At 37.6% G+C, this 21,361-nt stretch overlaps 1 protein-coding gene across 1 annotated transcript in view; it reads left to right on the top strand.

Moving 5' to 3' along the window:
* LOC128641995 (gastrula zinc finger protein XlCGF49.1-like) overlaps positions 1 to 20,803 on the top strand; it is a 35,676-nt gene extending 14,873 nt beyond the window's left edge. The window contains exon 2 of the mRNA XM_053694630.1: positions 19,802 to 20,803. Within this exon, the coding sequence (XP_053550605.1) occupies positions 19,998 to 20,690 (693 nt within the window). The 5' untranslated portion in view covers positions 19,802 to 19,997 and the 3' untranslated portion in view covers positions 20,691 to 20,803. The remainder of the gene's footprint in view (positions 1 to 19,801) is intronic.
* The last annotated feature ends 558 nt before the right edge of the window (positions 20,804 to 21,361 follow it).

Raw genomic sequence — 21,361 nt, 5'->3', positions numbered from 1 at the left:
TGCTGCGTTAGGCTCCAAAAAAGGAGCGTAGAGCATTTTTACCGCAAATGCAACTCTCGATACCAGAGTTGCTTACGGACGCGGCCAGCCTCAAAAACGTGCTTGTGCACGATTCTCCCATAGGAAACAATGGGGCAGTTTGAGCTGAAAAAAAACCTAACACCTGCAAAAAAGCAGCGTTCAGCTCCTAACGCAGCCCCATTGTTTCCTATGGGGAAACACTTCCTACGTCTGCACCTAACACTCTAACATGTACCCCGAGTCTAAACACCCCATACCTTACACTTATTAATCCCTAATCTGCCGCCCCCGCTATCGCTGACCCCTGCATTATATTATTAACCCCTAATCTTCCGCTCCGTAAACCGCCGCAACTTACATTATCCCTATGTACCCCTAATCTGCTGCCCCTAACACCGCCGACCCCTATATTATATTTATTAACCCCTAATCTGCCCCCCTCAACGTCGCCGACACCTGCCTACACTTATTAACCCCTAATCTGCCGAGCGGACCTGAGCGCTACTATAATAAAGTTATTAACCCCTAATCCGCCTCACTAACCCTATAATAAATAGTATTAACCCCTAATCTGCCCTCCCTAACATCGCCGACACCTAACTTCAATTATTAACCCCTAATCTGCCGACCGGAGCTCACCGCTACTATAATAAATGGATTAACCCCTAAAGCTAAGTCTAACCCTAACACTAACACCCCCCTAACTTAAATATAATTTACATCTAACGAAATTAATTAACTCTTATTAAATAAATTATTCCTATTTAAAGCTAAATACTTACCTGTAAAATAAATCCTAATATAGCTACAATATAAATTATAATTATATTGTAGCTATTTTAGGATTAATATTTATTTTACAGGCAACTTTGTAATTATTTTAACCAGGTACAATAGCTATTAAATAGTTAAGAACTATTTAATAGTTACCTAGTTAAAATAATAACAAAATTACCTGTAAAATAAATCCTAACCTAAGTTATAATTAAACCTAACACTACCCTATCAATAAATTAATTAAATAAAATACCTACAATTACCTACAATAAAACCTAACACTACACTATCAATAAATAAATTAAATACAATTCCTACAAATAACTACAATTACATAAACTAACTAAAGTACAAAAAATAAAAAAGAACTAAGTTACAAAAAATAAAAAAATATTTACAAACATAAGAAAAATATTACAACAATTTTAAACTAATTACACCTACTCTAAGCCCCCTAATAAAATAACAAAGACCCCCAAAATAAAAAAATGCCCTACCCTATTCTAAATTAATAGAGTTAAAAGCTCTTTTACCTTACCAGCCCTGAACAGGGCCCTTTGCGGGGCATGCCCCAAGAAAATCAGCTCTTTTGCCTGTAAAAAAAAACATACAATACCCCCCCCAACATTACAACCCACCACCCACATACCCCTAATCTAACCCAAACCCCCCTTAAATAAACCTAACACTAAGCCCCTGAAGATCTTCCTACCTTGTCTTCACCCTTCCAGGTTCACCGATCCGTCCTGGCATCCGGTGCTGAAGAGGTCCAGAAGAGGCTCCAAAGTCTTCCTCCTATCCGGCAAGAAGAGGACATCCGGACCGGCAAACATCTTCATCCAAGCGGCATCTTCGATCTTCTTCCATCCGGTGCGGAGCGGGTCCATGTTGAAGCAGCCGACGCGGATCCATCCTCTTCTTTCTGTGTCTCCCGACGAATGACGGTTCCTTTAAGGGACGTCATCCAAGATGGCGTCCCTCGAATTCCGATTGGCTGATAGGATTCTATCAGCCAATCGGAATTAAGGTAGGAATATTCTGATTGGCTGATGGAATCAGCCAATCAGAAACAAGTTCAATCCGATAGGCTGATCCAATCAGCCAATCAGATTGAGCTCGCATTCTATTGGCTGATCGGAATATTCCTACCTTAATTCCGATTGGCTGATAGAATCCTATCAGCCAATCGGAATTCGAGGGACGCCATCTTGGATGACGTCCCTTAAAGGAACCGTCATTCGTCGGGAGACACAGAAAGAAGAGGATGGATCCGCGTCGGCTGCTTCAACATGGACCCGCTCCGCACCGGATGGAAGAAGATCGAAGATGCCGCTTAGATGAAGATGTTTGCCGGTCCGGATGTCCTCTTCTTGCCGGATAGGAGGAAGACTTTGGAGCCTCTTCTGGACCTCTTCAGCACCGGATGCCAGGACGGATCGGTGAACCTGGAAGGGTGAAGACAAGGTAGGAAGATCTTCAGGGGCTTAGTGTTAGGTTTATTTAAGGGGGGTTTGGGTTAGATTAGGGGTATGTGGGTGGTGGGTTGTAATGTTGGGGGGGGTATTGTATGTTTTTTTTTACAGGCAAAAGAGCTGATTTTCTTGGGGCATGCCCCGCAAAGGGCCCTGTTCAGGGCTGGTAAGGTAAAAGAGCTTTTAACTCTATTAATTTAGAATAGGGTAGGGCATTTTTTTATTTTGGGGGTCTTTGTTATTTTATTAGGGGGCTTAGAGTAGGTGTAATTAGTTTAAAATTGTTGTAATATTTTTCTTATGTTTGTAAATATTTTTTTATTTTTTGTAACTTAGTTCTTTTTTATTTTTTGTACTTTAGTTAGTTTATGTAATTGTAGTTATTTGTAGGAATTGTATTTAATTTATTTATTGATAGTGTAGTGTTAGGTTTTATTGTAGGTAATTGTAGGTATTTTATTTAATTAATTTATTGATAGGGTAGTGTTAGGTTTAATTATAACTTAGGTTAGGATTTATTTTACAGGTAATTTTGTTATTATTTTAACTAGGTAACTATTAAATAGTTCTTAACTATTTAATAGCTATTGTACCTGGTTAAAATAATTACAAAGTTGCCTGTAAAATAAATATTAATCCTAAAATAGCTACAATATAATTATAATTTATATTGTAGCTATATTAGGATTTATTTTACAGGTAAGTATTTAACTTTAAATAGGAATAATTTATTTAATAAGAGTTAATTAATTTCGTTAGATTTAAATTATATTTAACTTAGGGGGGTGTTAGTGTTAGGGTTAGACTTAGCTTTAGGGGTTAATCCATTTATTAGAATAGCGGTGAGCTCCGGTCGGCAGATTAGGGGTTAATAATTGAAGTTAGGTGTCGGCGATGTTAGGGAGGGCAGATTAGGGGTTAATACTATTTATGATAGGGTTAGTGAGGCGGATTAGGGGTTAATAACTTTATTATAGTAGCGCTCAGGTCCGCTCGGCAGATTAGGGGTTAATAAGTGTAGGCAGGTGTCGGCGACGTTGAGGGGGGCAGATTAGGGGTTAATAAATATAATATAGGGGTCGGCGGTGTTAGGGGCAGCAGATTAGGGGTACATAAGGATAACGTAGGTGGCGGCGCTTTGCGGTCGGCAGATTAGGGGTTAATTATTGTAAGTAGCTGGCGGCGACGTTGAGGGGGGCAGGTTAGGGGTTAATAAATATAATACAGGGGTCGGCGGTGTTAGGGGCAGCAGATTAGGGGTACATAAGTATAACGTAGGTGGCGGTCGGCAGATTAGGGGTTAAAAAAATTTAATCGAGTTGCGGCGATGTGGGGGGACCTCAGTTTAGGGGTACATAGGTAGTTTATGGGTGTTAGTGTACTTTAGGGTACAGTAGTTAAGAGCTTTATGAACTGGCGTTAGCCCAGAAAGCTCTTAACTCCTGCTTTTTTTCTGCGGCTGGAGTCTTGTCGTTAGAGCTCTAACGCTCACTTCAGAAACGACTCTAAATACCGGAGTTAGGAAGATCCCATTGAAAAGATAGGATACGCAATTGACGTAAGGGGATCTGCGGTATGGAAAAGTTGCGGCTGAAAAGTGAGCGTTAGACCCTATTTTGAGTGACTCCAAATACCGGCGGTAGCCTAAAACCAGCGTTAGGAGCCTCTAACGCTGGTTTTCACGGCTACCGCCAAACTCTAAATCTAGGCCTCTGTGTTACTTTAACAAGTTAGGATCATTCTTTATATATTTCTGTGTATCTTTTACAAATTATATTGCACTTTGTATTTTTACTATTGTAAATTAAAGCAGATCTTCAGAAAGTGGGAGGGACAGGGGAGTTCCCTGGTCTTAACAGGGGAATTCCCAGGGTATGTCTGAAGCTCATTGTCACAACTCTTTTGAAATACTGTAAGCATTTTAAACAAGCTGTTCTCACTGAATTATCTCGCCAGTTGGATGCAGGTGAGGTTTGCTAAAAATTAACTATACACTTTTTTAACGGACAGAAAAGTAATATATACTAAACTAATGCCAAAAACAAGTTAAAGGGATATGAAACCACATTTTTTTCTTTAATGATTCAGATAGAGCATGCAATTTTAAGCGACTTTCTAATTTTGTCCCATTATCAATTTTTCTTTGTTCTCTTGGTATTTTTATTTGAAAAAGCATGAATGTAAGCATAGGAGACAGCCCATTTGTTGTTCATCACCTGGGTAGGGCTTGCTGATTGGTAGCTACATGAAGAATACATCTGGTGAGCCAATGACAAAAGCTATATGAGTGTAGCTACTGATCAGAGCTAGCTCTCAGTAGTGCATCACTGGTGCTGAGTCTAACTAGGTATGTTTTTCAACAAATGATACCAAGAGATTGAGGTACATTTAATAACAGTAAACTGAAAGGTGTATTTAATTACCTGCTCTGTCTGAACTAAGAACATTTAATTTTGCATTTTATGTTCCTTAAAGCACTAAAAAAATATGTTCTTTTTTACTTACAGCCTTCATTCTCATGGAGTCATCAGTCTTTTTTTTTCTACGTGCACCAGAAATTAATCACTGCACTGCAAAAGATCTGCATACAAATTGCATACATATAAATATTTAGAAATGTGTATGAATGTATCTCTGTGTTAAAGGGACAGTCTAGTCCAAAACAAACTTTCATGATTCAGATAGGGCATGTCATTTTAAACAATTTTCCAATTTACTTTTATCACCAATTTTGCTTTGTTCTCTTGGTATTATTAGTTGAAAGCTAAACCTAGGAGGTTCATATGCTAATTTCTAAGCCCTTGAAGTCCGCCTCTTCTCTCAGGGCATTTTGACAGTTTTTCAACACTAGAGGGTGTAAGTTCATGTGTGTCATATAGATAACACTGTGCTCACGCACGTGGAGTTCCTAGGAGCCAGCACTGATTGGCTAAAATGCAAGTCTGTCAAAATAACTGAAATTAGGGGCCGTTTGCAGAGGCTTAGATACAAGATAATCACAGGGGTAAAAAGTGTATTTCTATAACTGTGTTGGTTATGCAAAACTAGGGAATAACAATTCTGGTGTAGACTGTCCCTTTAAAGCCCTTTGCCTGATTTTTTTTTTCTATCATCTGAGACCTCATATCTTTGTGTCCTTATCACGTTTTTGTGCAATTTTTTTTTTAAAATAATTTTTATTAGATGGTGTTAGTATGAGTGTAACTGTACTTTGTAGTGCATTTTTTATCTGTTTTGTGGCACTTTTTTGTTTTGCAAAAAAGTTAACCAGAGCCCTGAGGACGTGGTAATCATTCTAGTGTAAATCGCAATTGCCCTCAAGCTTTAGCGTTTACTTTCAACTTGTAATACAAACTGTAAAAATCAACGCGCGCAAACACCCTCGATAAACCCCTTTTTGCTTGCGCGTAACTGTTAATGCGCCGCTCGTAATCTGGCCCTATATATCAAATAATTGTTATTGCAAAACACTTGTGAAGCTGCAATACGTTTGTGTTGCTGGCTAAGCTTTAGTTCAACCTATGTGAGATTGACATCTGACATAACCATGATAACATGGATGTCCAACATAAGGCCTGAGGGCCACGGTTCAGCCCTTCAGTTGGTTATTAGCTGTCCTTTCACTATTTCTACACTCCCCAAAATGCGCCACGTTACATGAAAACACATTCATTGTGTATTCACTGCCATATAATTGCCAATAAAAAAAATTCTTTCAGCTAACAGATTTTCTGTTTTCACTGGCTTTTCAGACCCTTCTAATAAAAAGATTGGACACTCCTGTGACATAACTAAGTGCTGTTGTAGGCTTGGCATTTGTACTCAAGGGGTTAGTCCCTAAAAGTATTCTCCCTCACCACTCATAATTTTTGGGAGTTCCAACTTGCATCTTCATGCATTGGTTTTACTTTTTTATATCATCAGCTGTGGCCATGAGGAGATACATTTCAAGCCCTCACCACTGCATTGCTCCTGTCTTATCTTGGAACAGGTAAATATTGACACACTCTCTCACACACACTCTCACGCACACACTCTCACACACACACACTCTCACACACTCTCATACACACACACACACACACTCATACACACTCTCTCACACACACACTCTCATACACACACACTTATACACACTCTCACACACACACTCTCATACACACACACACACTCTCAGTTCACACACACACACTCATACACACACACACTCTCACACACACTCTCTCACACACACACTCTCATACACACACACACTCATACACATTCTCACACACACACTCTCATACACACACACACTCATACACACTCTCACACACACACTCTCATACACTCATACACACTATCACACACACACTCTCATACACACACACACTCTCAGTTCACACACACACACTCATACACACTCTCACACACACACTCTCACACACACACTCTCATACACACACACACTCATACACACTCTCACACACACACTCTCATACACACACACACTCTCAGTTCACACACACACACACACACACTCATACACACACTCTCACACACACACACACTCTCATACACACACACTCTCACACACACACTCTCACACAATGCTTTCTCTCCTCCAGAACTCCCCAAATCAAGTTAGGGGTTTTCTTCAACATTATGTCCAGCTAACAGTTTTTAATTCCTACTGCTGTCATATTCAGTTGCACATGAATAGCTCAACTTCGTACAACCTTAGGCAAAAAGGATTTTTTTGTTTTGTTTTTGTTTAGCAGTTAAAGGAGCATAACATAGTCTTATGTGTTACCAAATTGTAATTTTCCACTGCTGCCTGTATATAACAATGTGTTAATCCCTGCAAATGAGTTAAACACATAGTTAAAGCTAAGCACATCTAGTGAGCCAATGATTAGAGGCATACATGCATAGCCACCAATCACCAAAACAAAGTCAATTTTAATTATAAAATTAGATTGAAATGTCTCTTAATGTTTTTTTTGCTCTGTCTATTAATATCTGGGATATTATTGTTAATCAATTTAATCCTGAATGTGTAATTTCTGTAAAAAATCTATAAAACATTATTAAATTATCATGTATAGTTAGGGCTGGCTTGTGCATTTGCTATTCATTCATGTGTTTCTTTCTGTTAATAGCTATTGGTCACGGCGCATACAAATGTGGTGTTGTGGCTATACAATATCAAAGGATTGAAGTACAAATTTGCATTAGTTACTGAGCAAAACAGATGTCAGTCTGAAATGGTTGGGTTGGAGTCTGATATAGCCACATCAATGACAAAAGGTAGCTTTACTACAGATTTTCTTTATTAGAATGTAGAACAATGCACAAGGCACTAAATCAATCAGACAATGCAACTGCAGCAGCTCACATCAATCAGCAATGGAAACAAAGAGTGTTGCAAGGGAAGAGACAAAAATCATTCCACCGTCTGAAGCAAATATGCAGTGATCTCAGCAATACTAACCACAGAGTGGAAAAACAGGCAAAGTACATTCTGCCAGAATCAGTCCAGGAATGATACAAGATACTTAGGATGCAGCTTTTTGCTTCTCTAACAATTTAAGTACACAGAAGCAAAAGGACACATTAAAGGGGATAAGGGCCGCCACTAAAAATGTTGGGGCCCCTGACTCAACCATTGATCAGGCCCCCCCCCCTCCTTTGACATGTGCAATTTTTGACCAAGTGACTAAAACGTATATGCACTTTATTCTTAATTGTCTATTTAAACTTGGAAATGTTGTAAAGGTAGTAACATACACACACAGACACACTCATACACTGAAACACACAAACACAAATAAGGATTCACATATAGACACTCTAGCACTCTAGCAGACACGCAAAGAAACACACTCAGACACAGACACCCAAACAGACACTCAGCACTTGTTTACATTGACCTGACAAGTAAAGAGGTGAACTACAGTTTTGTAAAAAAAAGGAGATTTAGAAAACAAAATATGGAGTTCTGATTATCTTTTTGTAAAGGAAGATGACAACTAAATTATGACAACAGCATGCAGTGGCTGAAAGGAAGGGACCTGAACTGCCTAAACAATAATTTAAAGGTTAAATGGTGGATTCGTTACTTCCGGAAAGGTCTTGTTAGTCTCAAAGTCTGTAGAAAGATGTGAATAATTAGTAGTAAGGTCAAAATGTTCTAAAAAGGAACAGACAATGGACACACACACACAAACTCAAACTTGCACATACACCCAAGGAAACACCGACAGAGACAGCCTCAGAAAACACAGAAAGACATACACACAGAGACACCCACAGAAAACACACAAAGACATACATACACACAGAGACAACCACATAAAAAACACAGAAAGACATACATACACACACCCTCACTGAGACATCCACAGAAAACACACAAAGACATACACACACCCTCACAGAGACACGGTAGGGATGTTAAACTCAAATGTGATTCCCCACAAAGGACCAGATCACAAGTGGTGGGCTAATGATAGTATGGGACGGAATAAGCAATATCACTAGACCATGCTAACATTAGCACGCAACATGATATTACAAGTCCATGGAAAATCCCATTACTCAGAGAAGGGTTAGTGCTACATATACTTTCAATGTATATATCGTGACCATGTTAAATTGTTCTCATATTATAAGTTGAAACTTATTGGTTGTGCTCAAGAAAATGCTAAAATTGAGGTAAAATATTTAGCGCAACTTAAGAGCTAAAGTATGAAGGTTAAAAAATAAATAAATCACAAAACACATAAAAAACATTTTAACATAAAGTATTACACTCATATATACCCTTTTAAATACTGATAAAATGTTTTAAAATTATTAAAAAGGGATATGGTATATGACAAAGTGTTTGACTGCGAAGGGCTCGAATGTAGATATACTGTATATGTCAATATATGTGTATACAAGTGTATTTGTGATTTATATGTATAAATATGTATGTGCAATAACAAGGGGTCTCTACAAGGCTATATACAAAACAATATGTCATTCAACAACCATCTTAGGTGATATGAAGAAACAACCCGCTATGTGTTCCAAAGGGAAAAACAAATTATACTTCCAAATAGCGATAACTGTTGCTCACCTTCCGCCTGGAGACAAGGACCTTCAGGTGTCTGTATTCCAGTGTTGGCAGAGAGCCCGGATCCAACCAAGCCTACTCACGGACCCACAACTTTCAAAACTCTGCGGTCCGTTTAAAGTACACTGTCTGCCGCACCATGCGCCCACATCCAATTCCTTCTGGATACGTCACCACCCACATGGCTGAGCAATCACATGCAGTACTGGATCCAATAGGGGTAAGTCGGCTATCCCTGAACACGGACAGATCTTCTGGCAATGATGCAAAGTGGAACAAAAAACACAGGAGCGATCCGTCCGTATTAAAATAAAAGTATCTTTATTTCCACAGGTTTAAAATAAACCACTGAGTCCATGGTACAATGTCCAAGGGTGTAGTGTGTCAGACAGCCTATCTGACACACTACACCCTTGGACGTTGTATCATGGACTCTGTGGTTTATTTTAAACCTGTGGAAATAAAGATACTTTTATTTTAATACGGACGGATCGCTCCTGTGTTTTTTGTTCCACTTTAAATATGTATGTGCACTAGTGATGTCGCGAATAGTTCGCCGACGAATAGTTCCCAGTGAACATAGCGATGTTCGATCCGCCCCCTATTCATCATCATTGAGTAAACTTTGACCCTTTACCTCACAGTCAGCAGACACATTACAGCCAATCAGCGGCAGACACTCCCTCCCAGACCCTCCCACCTCCTGGACAGAATCCATTTTATATTCTATTGGAAGCTGCATTCTTAGTGAGAGGAGGGACGGGGTAGCTGCTGCTGATTTAATAGGGAAATTGATAGCTAGGCTAGTGTATTCAGTGTCCACTACAGTCCTGAAGGATTCATCTGATCTCTGCTGTAAGGACAGCACCCCAAAAAGCCCTTTTTAGGGCTAGAACATGTCTGCTTTTTTTTTTTCCTGTGTAATCTAATTGCAGTTGTCTGCCTGCCAGTGTGTGTGTCAGGCTCACAGCGTATACTGTGCCCACTTGCCCAGTGCCACCACTCATATCTGGTGTAACAGTAGTGTACATTTAAAAAAGACAACACTTTTTTGACTGTGAAATAATAGCAGACAGCTGCCAGTACCCAAGGTGGCCGCCAATAAGGCAGATGAGGAGGGTTAGAGAGCTGTTTTGGGGGGGGGGGATCAGGGAGGTTGGGGGCTAAGGGGGGATGCTATACCACAGCATCCCCCCTTAAGATGGCGGGGACAATTGTGGGGTGGGGGAGGGAAGGGAGCTGTTTGGGAGGGATCAGGGGGTCTGATGTGTCAGGTGGGAGGCTGATCTCTACACTAAAGCTAAAATTAACCCTGCAAGCTCCCTACAAACTACCTAATTAACCCCTTCACTGCTAGCCATAATACACGTGTAATGCGCAGCAGCATTTAGCGGCCTTCTAATTACCAGAAAGCAACGCCAAAGTCATATATGTCTGCTATTTCTGAACAAAGGGGATCCCAGAGAAGCATTTACAACCATTTATGCCATAATTGCATAAGTTGTTTGTAAATAATTTCTGTGAGAAACCTAAAGTTTGTGAAAAAGTGAACAATTTTTTTTTATTTGATCGCATTTGGCGGTGAAATGGTGGCATGAAATATACCAAAATGGGCCTAGATCAATACTTTGGGATGTCTTCTAAAAAAAATATATACATGTCAAGGGATATTCAGGTATTCCTGACAGATATCATGGTTCCAATGTAACTAGCGCTCATTTTGAAAAAAAGTGGTTTTGAAATAGCAAAGTGCTTCTTGTATTTATTTCCCTATAACTTGCAAAAAAAACAACAAAGAACATGTTAACATTGGGTATTTCTAAACTCAGGACAAAATTTAGAAACTATTTAGCATGGTTGTTTTTTGGTGGTTGTAGATGTGTAACAGATTTTTCAGGGCCTGCCAGGGCACAGTGTCACACCAGTGCAACTCATATCTGGTGTAACAGTAGTGTACATTAAAAAAAAAAATGTTTGACTGTAATAGATTGAATAGCAGTTAGTTGTCTGCAAGCGTGTGTGTCAGGCCTACAGCGTCTACTCTGCCAACTTCTGCCAGTGCACAGTGCCACTCATATCTGTTGTCACAGTAGCTTGCACGCATAGTACCACTAATCGAAAAAAAAATGACAGGCAGAGGCAGGCCACCCCACAGGGGCCGTCGTGGTCGTGGTGCTGTGATTCCCTTTGGCCCTAGAATAATGCCCAGTGTTCAGAGGCCACGTACCCTGAACTCGAAAAGTTCTGAGAACATAGTTGACTGGCTAACACAGGACACCCAATCTTCTACAGCTTCCGCTCGGAACCTTGACGCACCATCCTCCTCCAGCATAGCTTCGGGCACCTCTCAAGTTACCACTCGCCCGCCTGCCACCACCACCAACACTAGCACCACAGCCGCTTCACTTGATCTGTCAGAGGAGTTATTTACACATCAGTTGGAAGAAATGAGTGATGCACAACCATTATTGACAGAGGATGTTGATAACAGGGATATGTCTCAGTCAGGCAGCATTACACACATGGACAAACGGTGTGATGATGATGATGTACCCGCTGTGGGAGTTTGGTCTGTCACTGTGAAGCGGGCGTAACCCTTACACTACCTGATCGATACAACATCATACCTGATGTTTTAAAGCACGTTATTCCAAACTATTTAGGAATGTTAGGTGATTTATGCCCTTTATGGATTAAAACCAGACTCTGCATCAACTATGTAATTTTCCATGGGAGTTCCATGGGAGTTTTGCCATGGATCCCCCTCCGGCACGCCACAGTCCAGGTGTTAGTCCCCTTGAAACAACTTTCCCATCACTATTGTGGCCAGAAAGAGTCCCTGTGGGTTTTAAAATTCGCCTGCTCATTGAAGTCAATGGGGGTTCGCCCGGTTCGCAAACTTTTGCATAAGTCCCCGTTCGCCGTTCGTGAACCCAAATTTTTATGTTCGCGACATCACTAATGTGCACACATACTGTACATACACACATATAAACAGATATAGAAGCATATATATATATATATAGACATACATACACTTTCGAGCCCTTCCCAGTCAAATACCTTTAAACATACTATATAAATTGTATTCATTTTTAATATAAATATATAATTATATATATATATATATATATATATATATATATATATATATATATATATACAATATATATATATATCTATATACTTGGTTTCTTTTTTCTGCTGAAGTCAGGTCAGATAAGGACACCCTTTCAAACTGTCCCCATCAGAAGGATAATTTTTGCTGCTATAGAAGATTCAACAGACAATATTTTTTATTTCAAATGACAAAATAAAGGTAAACAATATATTTGATAACAATTTAATACACTCCATCAAATAAAATGAATAATTAAAAAAACATTAAAAGGGAGAAAAAATTACAGTGCAATGTCCCTTTATGTCTGGGGTCTGGAGTTCCAATTTTAACAGCAGTTGGAATTTTCAGAATTTAATTATAGAAAAAAAGGGACAACATAAATAATAAACGTATATATTAGAACATCATCGTATGTTATTTATTGAAGGAGTACATGAAACTTATAATTACAAGGTTTTAATGTCCTTTATTACCTGTGCCAGGTATATGCCACTAACTAGTTAGGCATATGCATGAACTCATTTACATGTGACCCTTTGGCCAAAGCAGAGGAGATAAGATAAACATTCTCAAGTGTCCTTTCATGGGGTTTATTAATAGAATTCTCTTTAAAGTGACAGTCAACTCCAAAAATGTTATTGTTTTAAAAGAAAGATAATCCCTTTATCACCCATTCCCCAGTTTTGCACAGCCAACATGGTTATTTTAATATACTTTTTACCTCTGTGATAACCTTGTATCTAAGCCTCTGCAGACAGCCCCCTTATCACATGACTATTTATTATCTATTGACTTGCATTTTAGCCGAATAGAGAAGTGTAAGTCACAACTCCACAGGTGTGAGCACAATGGTATCTATATGGACCACATAGATTAGCAGTCTCTTGTTGTGAAAAGCTAATAGAAAAGCTTGTGGTAAGAGGCTGTCTGTAGTGGCTTAGAGGTTTAAATGTTATAAAGTATATGAATAAAGCAATGTTGATTGTGCAAAGCTGGGGAATGGGTAGTAAAGGTGTTATCTATCTCTCTAAACAATAACAACTTTGGTGTTGACTGTCACTTTAACAGCACAACCTTATTCAGTGGCCCAGCCCCTAATATATTGTTTTTTCTATCTTAGTTACTAGTGCATACGTTGAAAAAAATGAGGCATGTAAGCAGACATATTTTGAGATTTTTAAAAATATTTATTCCAATTCATTAAACATGTTTTTTTATTGGGTTTGCAAATTCTCAGCTATTCCAATCCATGAGAAAACACTTTTTACAGAGGTTTTGGCATGATTTTGATCACACAGCCTTAAAGGGTTATAAACATTTGTTAAAGACTATGTCAATAAATTATTTATTAACATTAAGTAAGGTATACATAGCAAAATCCACCTACTTGTTATTGGAAACGAAATTTGCAAATAATACACGGCCGCCCCACAAAATAGGCAGATCTTCCTTCAAACCCATCAGCCAATTATGACTCTGTAGTCTAATTATAAATCATCCATCATCCAGTCACGCTAAATGAGCATATGCGCTCAGTGTCGTCATCATTGCGCTGCATTGTCTAATCTTAGAGCAGCGTTTGTTTACATTCGTTACTTTCTAGGCCAAGGAGAGAGAGAGGAATGCTATACGCATGCAATGGCCTGGAGTTTGTTAGAATGCGCATGACCCGGTTGCCATGATGACCCTATCTGAGGATTTTCATAATAAAATTATAGAAAAAACTCCTGGAAACATCTAATAGCAAGTAATTAAAATGTGTTATGTTATTATACAATCTTGGGTTTCATATCCCTTTAAATGGACACGAAATAAAAAATCATAATTCAGATAGAGACATTCCAATTTACTTCCATTATCAAATTGTGCACAGTCTATTTATATGCACACTTCCTGAGGCACCAGTTTCTACTTAGCAAGAGTACACAGTACATATATGAGCTTGTGATTGGCTGATGGCTGTTTCATTGGCAAATTGAAGGAAATTTAGAAATGTGTCAGAAAAACAAATCTAATCTGATTAATTAAAAATGCAGAGTAGGTTCTATTGCTTTGTCTTTTTATTTTGTTCTGTTTTATTGTTCTGTATTTAATGGTCCTTTAACTACTATAAAAGTCTGTTTTTTAGAGTTGTTTGCTTATTAAAACATTTTTGGTTTGCTTTTAATAAAAAGTTGAAAAGGCAAGAAATTCTGAACTTACAGTATATACAACCTGGGGCTATTTGTGTGTGTTATATTATCAATGCCATTGTGAATGCTATCATGACTAAATAAATGCCATCAGTTCTGATATCACATATGACAATCTACAATATCAGACATTATCAATGAAAATTGTTGACAAACCTCAAATTTATAAAATCTAAAAACAATTAAAAAAAAAATACAGATACACTAGTTTTATTGTTGATGTCATGCATGCTATTACAAAAATGTCATAATTAGTTTTCCAACTAGTTTAGAAGATGTTGAATTGATGCTTTATTGAGTTTTTTTTATCATTATTTGTGTTTAAGATAAAGCTGGGTACATTGTATAGAAAATAAATAATTTAAATTATCATTTGTGTTTTCTGTGGGACATATTTGATTACTAATAGTTGTTAGCTTCTAGCTACTAGGTATATGATTTATTTATATACTGTATATAAATATATATATATGAAATATTTTTTTATTAAATACACAAATGTATCATTAGATTTTGATAAACTTGTTAAAGATCACAGTAAAACGCACATGATTTAATTTTTCTATTATTATTATTGAATATGTTGTATGTTAAAGGTAGCATATTGTACATAAATATGTCTGTAGTGTTATGTGACCAAAGGTGAATGAGATGATGGGGCATATTTATCAAGCTCCGTATAGAGCTTGATGCCCTGTGTTTCTGGCGAGCCTTCAGGCTCACCGGAAACAGAAGTTATGAAGCACCGCTGCTCCATAACCTGTCTGCCTGCATAGAGGCGGGGCACAGAAATCAACCCGATCGAATATGATCGGGTTGATTGACACCCCCTGCTAGCAGCTGATTGGCAGCGACTCTGCAGGGGGCGGTATTGCACCAGCAGTTCACCAGAACTGCTGGTGCAATGATAAATGCAGAGAGCGTATGCTGTCGGCATTTATCGATGTGCAGCGGACATGATCCGCAATATCGGATCATGTCCGCTCGCACATTAATAAATAGGCCCCGATGTGTCATTGATGATGTTGTACTTTATATTACTTTTATGATGATGTCATAAATAATTTCATAAAGGAAATCTCCCAGGGAGGGAAAGGGTTGTTATAGATTTAAGAAATAATGTGGTCACAATGGAGCCCAAAGGTTGATGATTTTTTACATTTTTGTACTTGAATAAATAAATTGATTTTATATATATATATATATATATATATATACCTCCTAAAATGGTGGATATCAACCTCTACTATAATAGCAATTGCTCGTTATCAGGAGAGGTTACTAGTAGGGGGGAAAAGTTATCAGTCCTGTCAGAGTTGACCATGGTAAAAAGTTATATTTCAAACTTGTCTGCTGTCATTTGTTACTAGTGCAAGACTTGAAGTAAATTTTAGACCTGGGCGTTATAATGAAAAAAAAAATACAAGCGAGTATAACAAAAACAAGGAAAGGATATCACTTGGAAGTGACATTAAAGGGACAGTCTACTTTGATTTGTGTTATTGTTTAAAAAGATAGATAACTCTTTAACATTATTATATTAATATACTTTATATGCTCTAAACCTCTAAATCACTGCCTGTTTCTTAACCCCTGCAGACCGCCTCTTATCTCAATGCATTTTATTACTGTTCCACAGCCAGACAGTGCTATTTCATGTGTGCCAAGTAGAAAACTCCCATGGAGTTATGCAGGAACCAGCACTAATTGGCTAAGTTTGTAAAAAGCACTGAGATAAGGGGGCAGTGTGCAAAGGTTTAGATACAAGGTAATTACACAGCTAAAAAGTATATTAATATAACAGTGTTGGTTATGCAAAACTGGGGAATTAGTAATAAAGGTATTATCTATCTTTTTAAACAATAAAAAAATTCAAGCAGACTGACCCTTTAAGTGATCCCATAAGAAAAACTACCTATGTCAAATAGAAGGAGATCGTTTGGAAAACCTTATAGAAACACAGGATGGCAGATAAGCTTCCAAATACGAAGAAAAATACAGGGTCAGTACAGATACAAATCCCCAAATGCGGAATTCCAAAATACAAGAGTATTCCAGCTATCTAGCTAATTGCTTTGTGACTGCGCATATATCCCTTTTTTCTCATTGGCTTACCTGTTTGCTCAGCAAATTTGATAATAGAAGTAAATTGCAAAGTGGTTATAAATGAAATAAAAAAAATTAATTTTATATCTCTTTAATAAACTAAGGTTCTGCTTTTTAACCAACAATAAATGGTACAACCCATGAGGTTATAGAAAAAATCATTGGTGTCATACATACCTGTATACGACTTTTCTTCCATTTACAGGCAATATTCTGGTTGAGTTTCGTTTTATTTAAACGTATTCCAAGTCTTTGGTTTGGTTTTTGTGTTCTAAAATGCAAATGCTAGTCTATATTTATTTAAAATCAACAATTACCTCTCTGATTACAGTGCTGTACTATCTTTCTGAGGTTATTATGTATACAAAAGTATTAAAAATGATATAAAACTACTTTTAGGTTACATATGGGTGTATTGTGACATGTAAATATTTCCTAAATTACATAAGATATTGTTGTTTACACTTGGTTCCACCCCCTCTGTACAGATGGAAAATAACAAATGTTCTGAAATTCAAACTTTTTCTGGTCCTATGCAGTTTAGATAAAGGGTTTTGTACCTTTAATGCATTTACAGCATGCAATTTGTGCTTTAAAATGACTCTTTAAACAATGGTAAGATTTAAGTGCCATTGTAGTCATATTTTTCTTTGGTTCATCAAGAGAGGGCATTTAAAAATGTATTTCACTTTTTGTTTCTTAAAAATGCATGTTCCTGTGCTAATTAAATCAATGTTTTCTTGTCATACTTGCAAAGGTGTGTCCCTCTCCACCAATAAAACAGAGACAGTTGTCCTTATCATCTGGTGTATATTAAGGGGAAGTACAAACCAATACTGCACTATGAGCTAGTTAGAAGTGGTGCGCAAACCCGAGTGATAAGGAGTATATTGCGAGGGTTTGCGCTCATCGGGCTTTCTGCTCGTATTACGAGTTAAAGGGACAGTTTACTCAAAAATGTACTCTCCTTTAATTTGTCCCCAATGATCCACTTTATCTGCTGGAGTGTATTCAATTGTTTACAAGTATTTCCATTACCCTTATATTGGCATTTTAAATAGTTTATTTAGCCTGTGGTATCCCCACCCATCCTGAAAGTTTTTGGCCTCAAGGCCAAGCTGTGTTAACAAAGCCAGTAGAAGAAATTACACTCATAGTGAGTGAGGCAATAAAAAGTTAATTTTCCATTGTTCTCTCCAAGTATTGGTGATTGGTTTATGGACAGATATAAGATAAAGAAGCAAGTATATGTACACAATGTGATACAGTAATGAGATCTGATTATGTCTACAAGTTCTACCCATTTTATTAGGTTGTGGCTTTAAAACACAAAATCAGCTAATTCATATACACAAATAAACCTTAAACACCATCTAATAACAATTATTTAAAAAAAAAGTTATAAAGCTCAAAGATATGAGGTCTCAGGTGTTAGAAACAAAAGGCAGGTGAAGGGCTTTAACATTGAGACACATCTCTAAAGATGTATATGTATGTACATATGTGTATATATATTCTCTCTCTCTCTCTCTCTCTCTCTCTCTCTCTCTCTCTCTCTCTCTCTCTCTCTCGGTTAGTGCAAATGAGAATATGCAATCGGTTTTGCACGAGAGTGGGGTGTTAGTTTCTTTTTCACTTTTTTTTTTCACAATTGACTATTATAGGGGAATACGCGAATGCGCACGCGATATTCTAATTTTAGATTTTTCCACTTGTCGGATTACTGAGAGAGCGAAAACAGTTTACTTTCAACTCTTAATACGAGAGCAACACAACAAGTGCAATAATCTAGCTTCTAGCGCAATTAACGCTCAAGCTGGAGCATTCATTTACGCTCCACTCGTAATCTAGCCCTATATGTTTAAAGAGACACTATACTATAAAATGTGTTTCCCCTTAAAGTATTCCAAATGACTTGTTATACTTACTGCAGAGTATTTTTCCTTCATGTTTATTTTTGTATGCGAACAAGCTGGTTTTGCTCATTAAAACCATATCCTGTTATTCTCAAGAACATGGCTATAAAAATAAGCTTAGCTTGTAGCAGACCTGCTAATGTTATATATGTCTAAACATAGGTGAGTATTAAAATGCTGATTATAGCTGGGCAATACCAGCTATTTCACATTCAGAAATCTGTGTCTGTCTCCTATACCCCATTGGGAAATTAATAAGTGCTACTGTCTCCTGCTTACAAAGCTTTTGTACATAGAATACATAAGTTTTTTCATATTTTCAGTGTAAGTGGTGATTAACACAGGCAAAGTGGCTTATTCAAATGACAAAATAAAGGTAGAGGAGCCGTCAGCAAACAATTAAATATACTCCACCAAGTAAAATTGACCATTGTGAACATATTAAAGGGCCAGTAAACGTACCAAATAATGTTATATAATTCTGCACATAGTGCAGAATTATATAACATTACCTTAGCGCTAGCTTTATAAAACAAAGGGCTGCATAGATAATTACCTAAGAAAATGACTTTTACGGAACGCCACTCCTTGTTCTACTGAGCGGTCTGTTTTTTCAGAAGCGCATCGCGGCATGCTGTCTATTTACAGCCAGCCCGACCACGCCATTAAACTCAATCTAGCTCGCTCCCGCTCTGGTCTGTTAGCGGGAGTGAGCTAGATTGAGTTTAATGGCGCGGTCGGGCCGGCTGTAAATATCTATGCAGCCCTTTGTTTTATAAAGCTAGCACTAAGCTAATGTTAAATAATTCTGCACAATGTGCAGAATTATATAACATTATTTGGTTCGTTTACTGGCCCTTTAAAGTGGAGAAAACTTTGGCATACAATAAAATTAAATTTAAACAGATTTTATTTAACAATTTTTCTGTGAAAATTATTTAAGACACCTGTAAATGCCGCTTTTTTCCCAATGCATGGTAAAAAATATTTGGGAACAATGTCACTTTACAATGTATTATTGTAGAAACATTACAGTAAAATATATAAACTTGATCAATAGGTATTCATGTTCTTTTTATGTTTTTGTTTTTTAGTACAATGCAAAATCCCTTGTGTAAATGAAGGACAAAAATCACCCCACTATCCTGAATGTAATGAGAATATAAAACATAATGAAGAAATAAATTAAAACCAAGAAGTATTACCAGAAGTGGGCAGATACTAACAAGAAGAAAAGTGTATAGTACAAGGAATTGCGTAAGCCGACAGCTTAGTTTGGAACACAAAAAAATGCACAAAGATGTAGAAGAAGAGGATGTGTATAGTACAAAAATGTTCGCAAGTGAAACACAGTGTCACATTAGCTCTAAAATAAAAAAAATGCAATTTCCATGCATGGAATGTTGTAAGAATTTTTCCTGTAGCTCAGCCCTCACTAGACACCAAAAACTTCATGCTGGAGTGAGACCTTATTCTTGCAAGGAATGCAAGAAGAGTTTTGCCCGAAGTTCTCACCTAGTTATACACCTACGAAGCCACACAGGAGAGAGACCATTTTCTTGCAGTGAATGTGGAAGGGGCTTTACCAGTAGTTCTACTCTCTCCTTACACCAGCGAACCCACACAGGAGAAAAGCCATATGCCTGCAAAGAATGTAGTAAGGGATTCATCAGAGCTTCTCATCTTGCACTCCATCAGAGAACACACACAGGAGAGAGGCCTTATGGATGTTTGGAATGTGGCAAAACTTTTTCAGACAGCTCAACACTTCATAAACACCAGAGCACACATACAGGAGAGCGACCATATGCCTGCAGGGACTGTTGGCGGAGTTTCACACGAAGTGCCAATCTTGTGGCTCATCAGAGAACTCACACAGGAGAGAGACCTTATTCATGTAGCGAATGTAGCAAAACATTTACTAGAAATACACATCTACTTATGCATATGAGAACACATGTGGAAGAAAAATCCATTCCCTGACACAACTGCATTTGGATACTTATACCTAGCTGCATATTAATAAACTTTTGTTTTATTCTGTTAATAATGTTTTCCATTTGAAAGTGATGAAAAAATATAAACATTTTAGTTCACTTGCACAGAACATGTTTTTTTTATTTAGGTTGCAATATTTTGGAATCCATATTTAAAGGGACACTAAAGCCCCACTTTTTTCTTCCACTACACATACTTTTAAAAGTTGTTGATCAATCCCAGTCAAGAACTTCAATGCTTGGTCTGTGAGTTGTTGTAAAACCCCATTCCTGCATACCTCTCCCCTCTTCAACCTCTGCCCAGATCTTTTAATATTTTTTTCTATGACACAGCAGGCAATATAGCAAATCAGAAGTCATGCTGTCCATTCTATGTATACTAGCAGAGCGCACTCTTTGCGTATGGTGTGATGTGTTATAGAAGGACTAAACAATTTCATGCTAATGAATAGTCCTAAATTTAAAGGGACATTATAGTCGACTTTTGTATTTGTTTCATCTAAAAGAAGGTTTTCACAATATATAGTTCATGTTTCTGTCATGTATAAACCAACATTTTCTTGTTATACTTGCAGCTTTTTGTTGCTTTCCATCAGTACAGTAAAAGACAGTTGTCCTTATCAGCCAGCGAGTATTAGTATGAATACTGCAGTATTA

Source organism: Bombina bombina, chromosome 1, assembly GCF_027579735.1.
Source record: "Bombina bombina isolate aBomBom1 chromosome 1, aBomBom1.pri, whole genome shotgun sequence".
Taxonomy (NCBI): Eukaryota; Metazoa; Chordata; class Amphibia; order Anura; family Bombinatoridae; genus Bombina; species Bombina bombina.
This window is presented reverse-complemented; position numbering and strand designations above follow the sequence as displayed.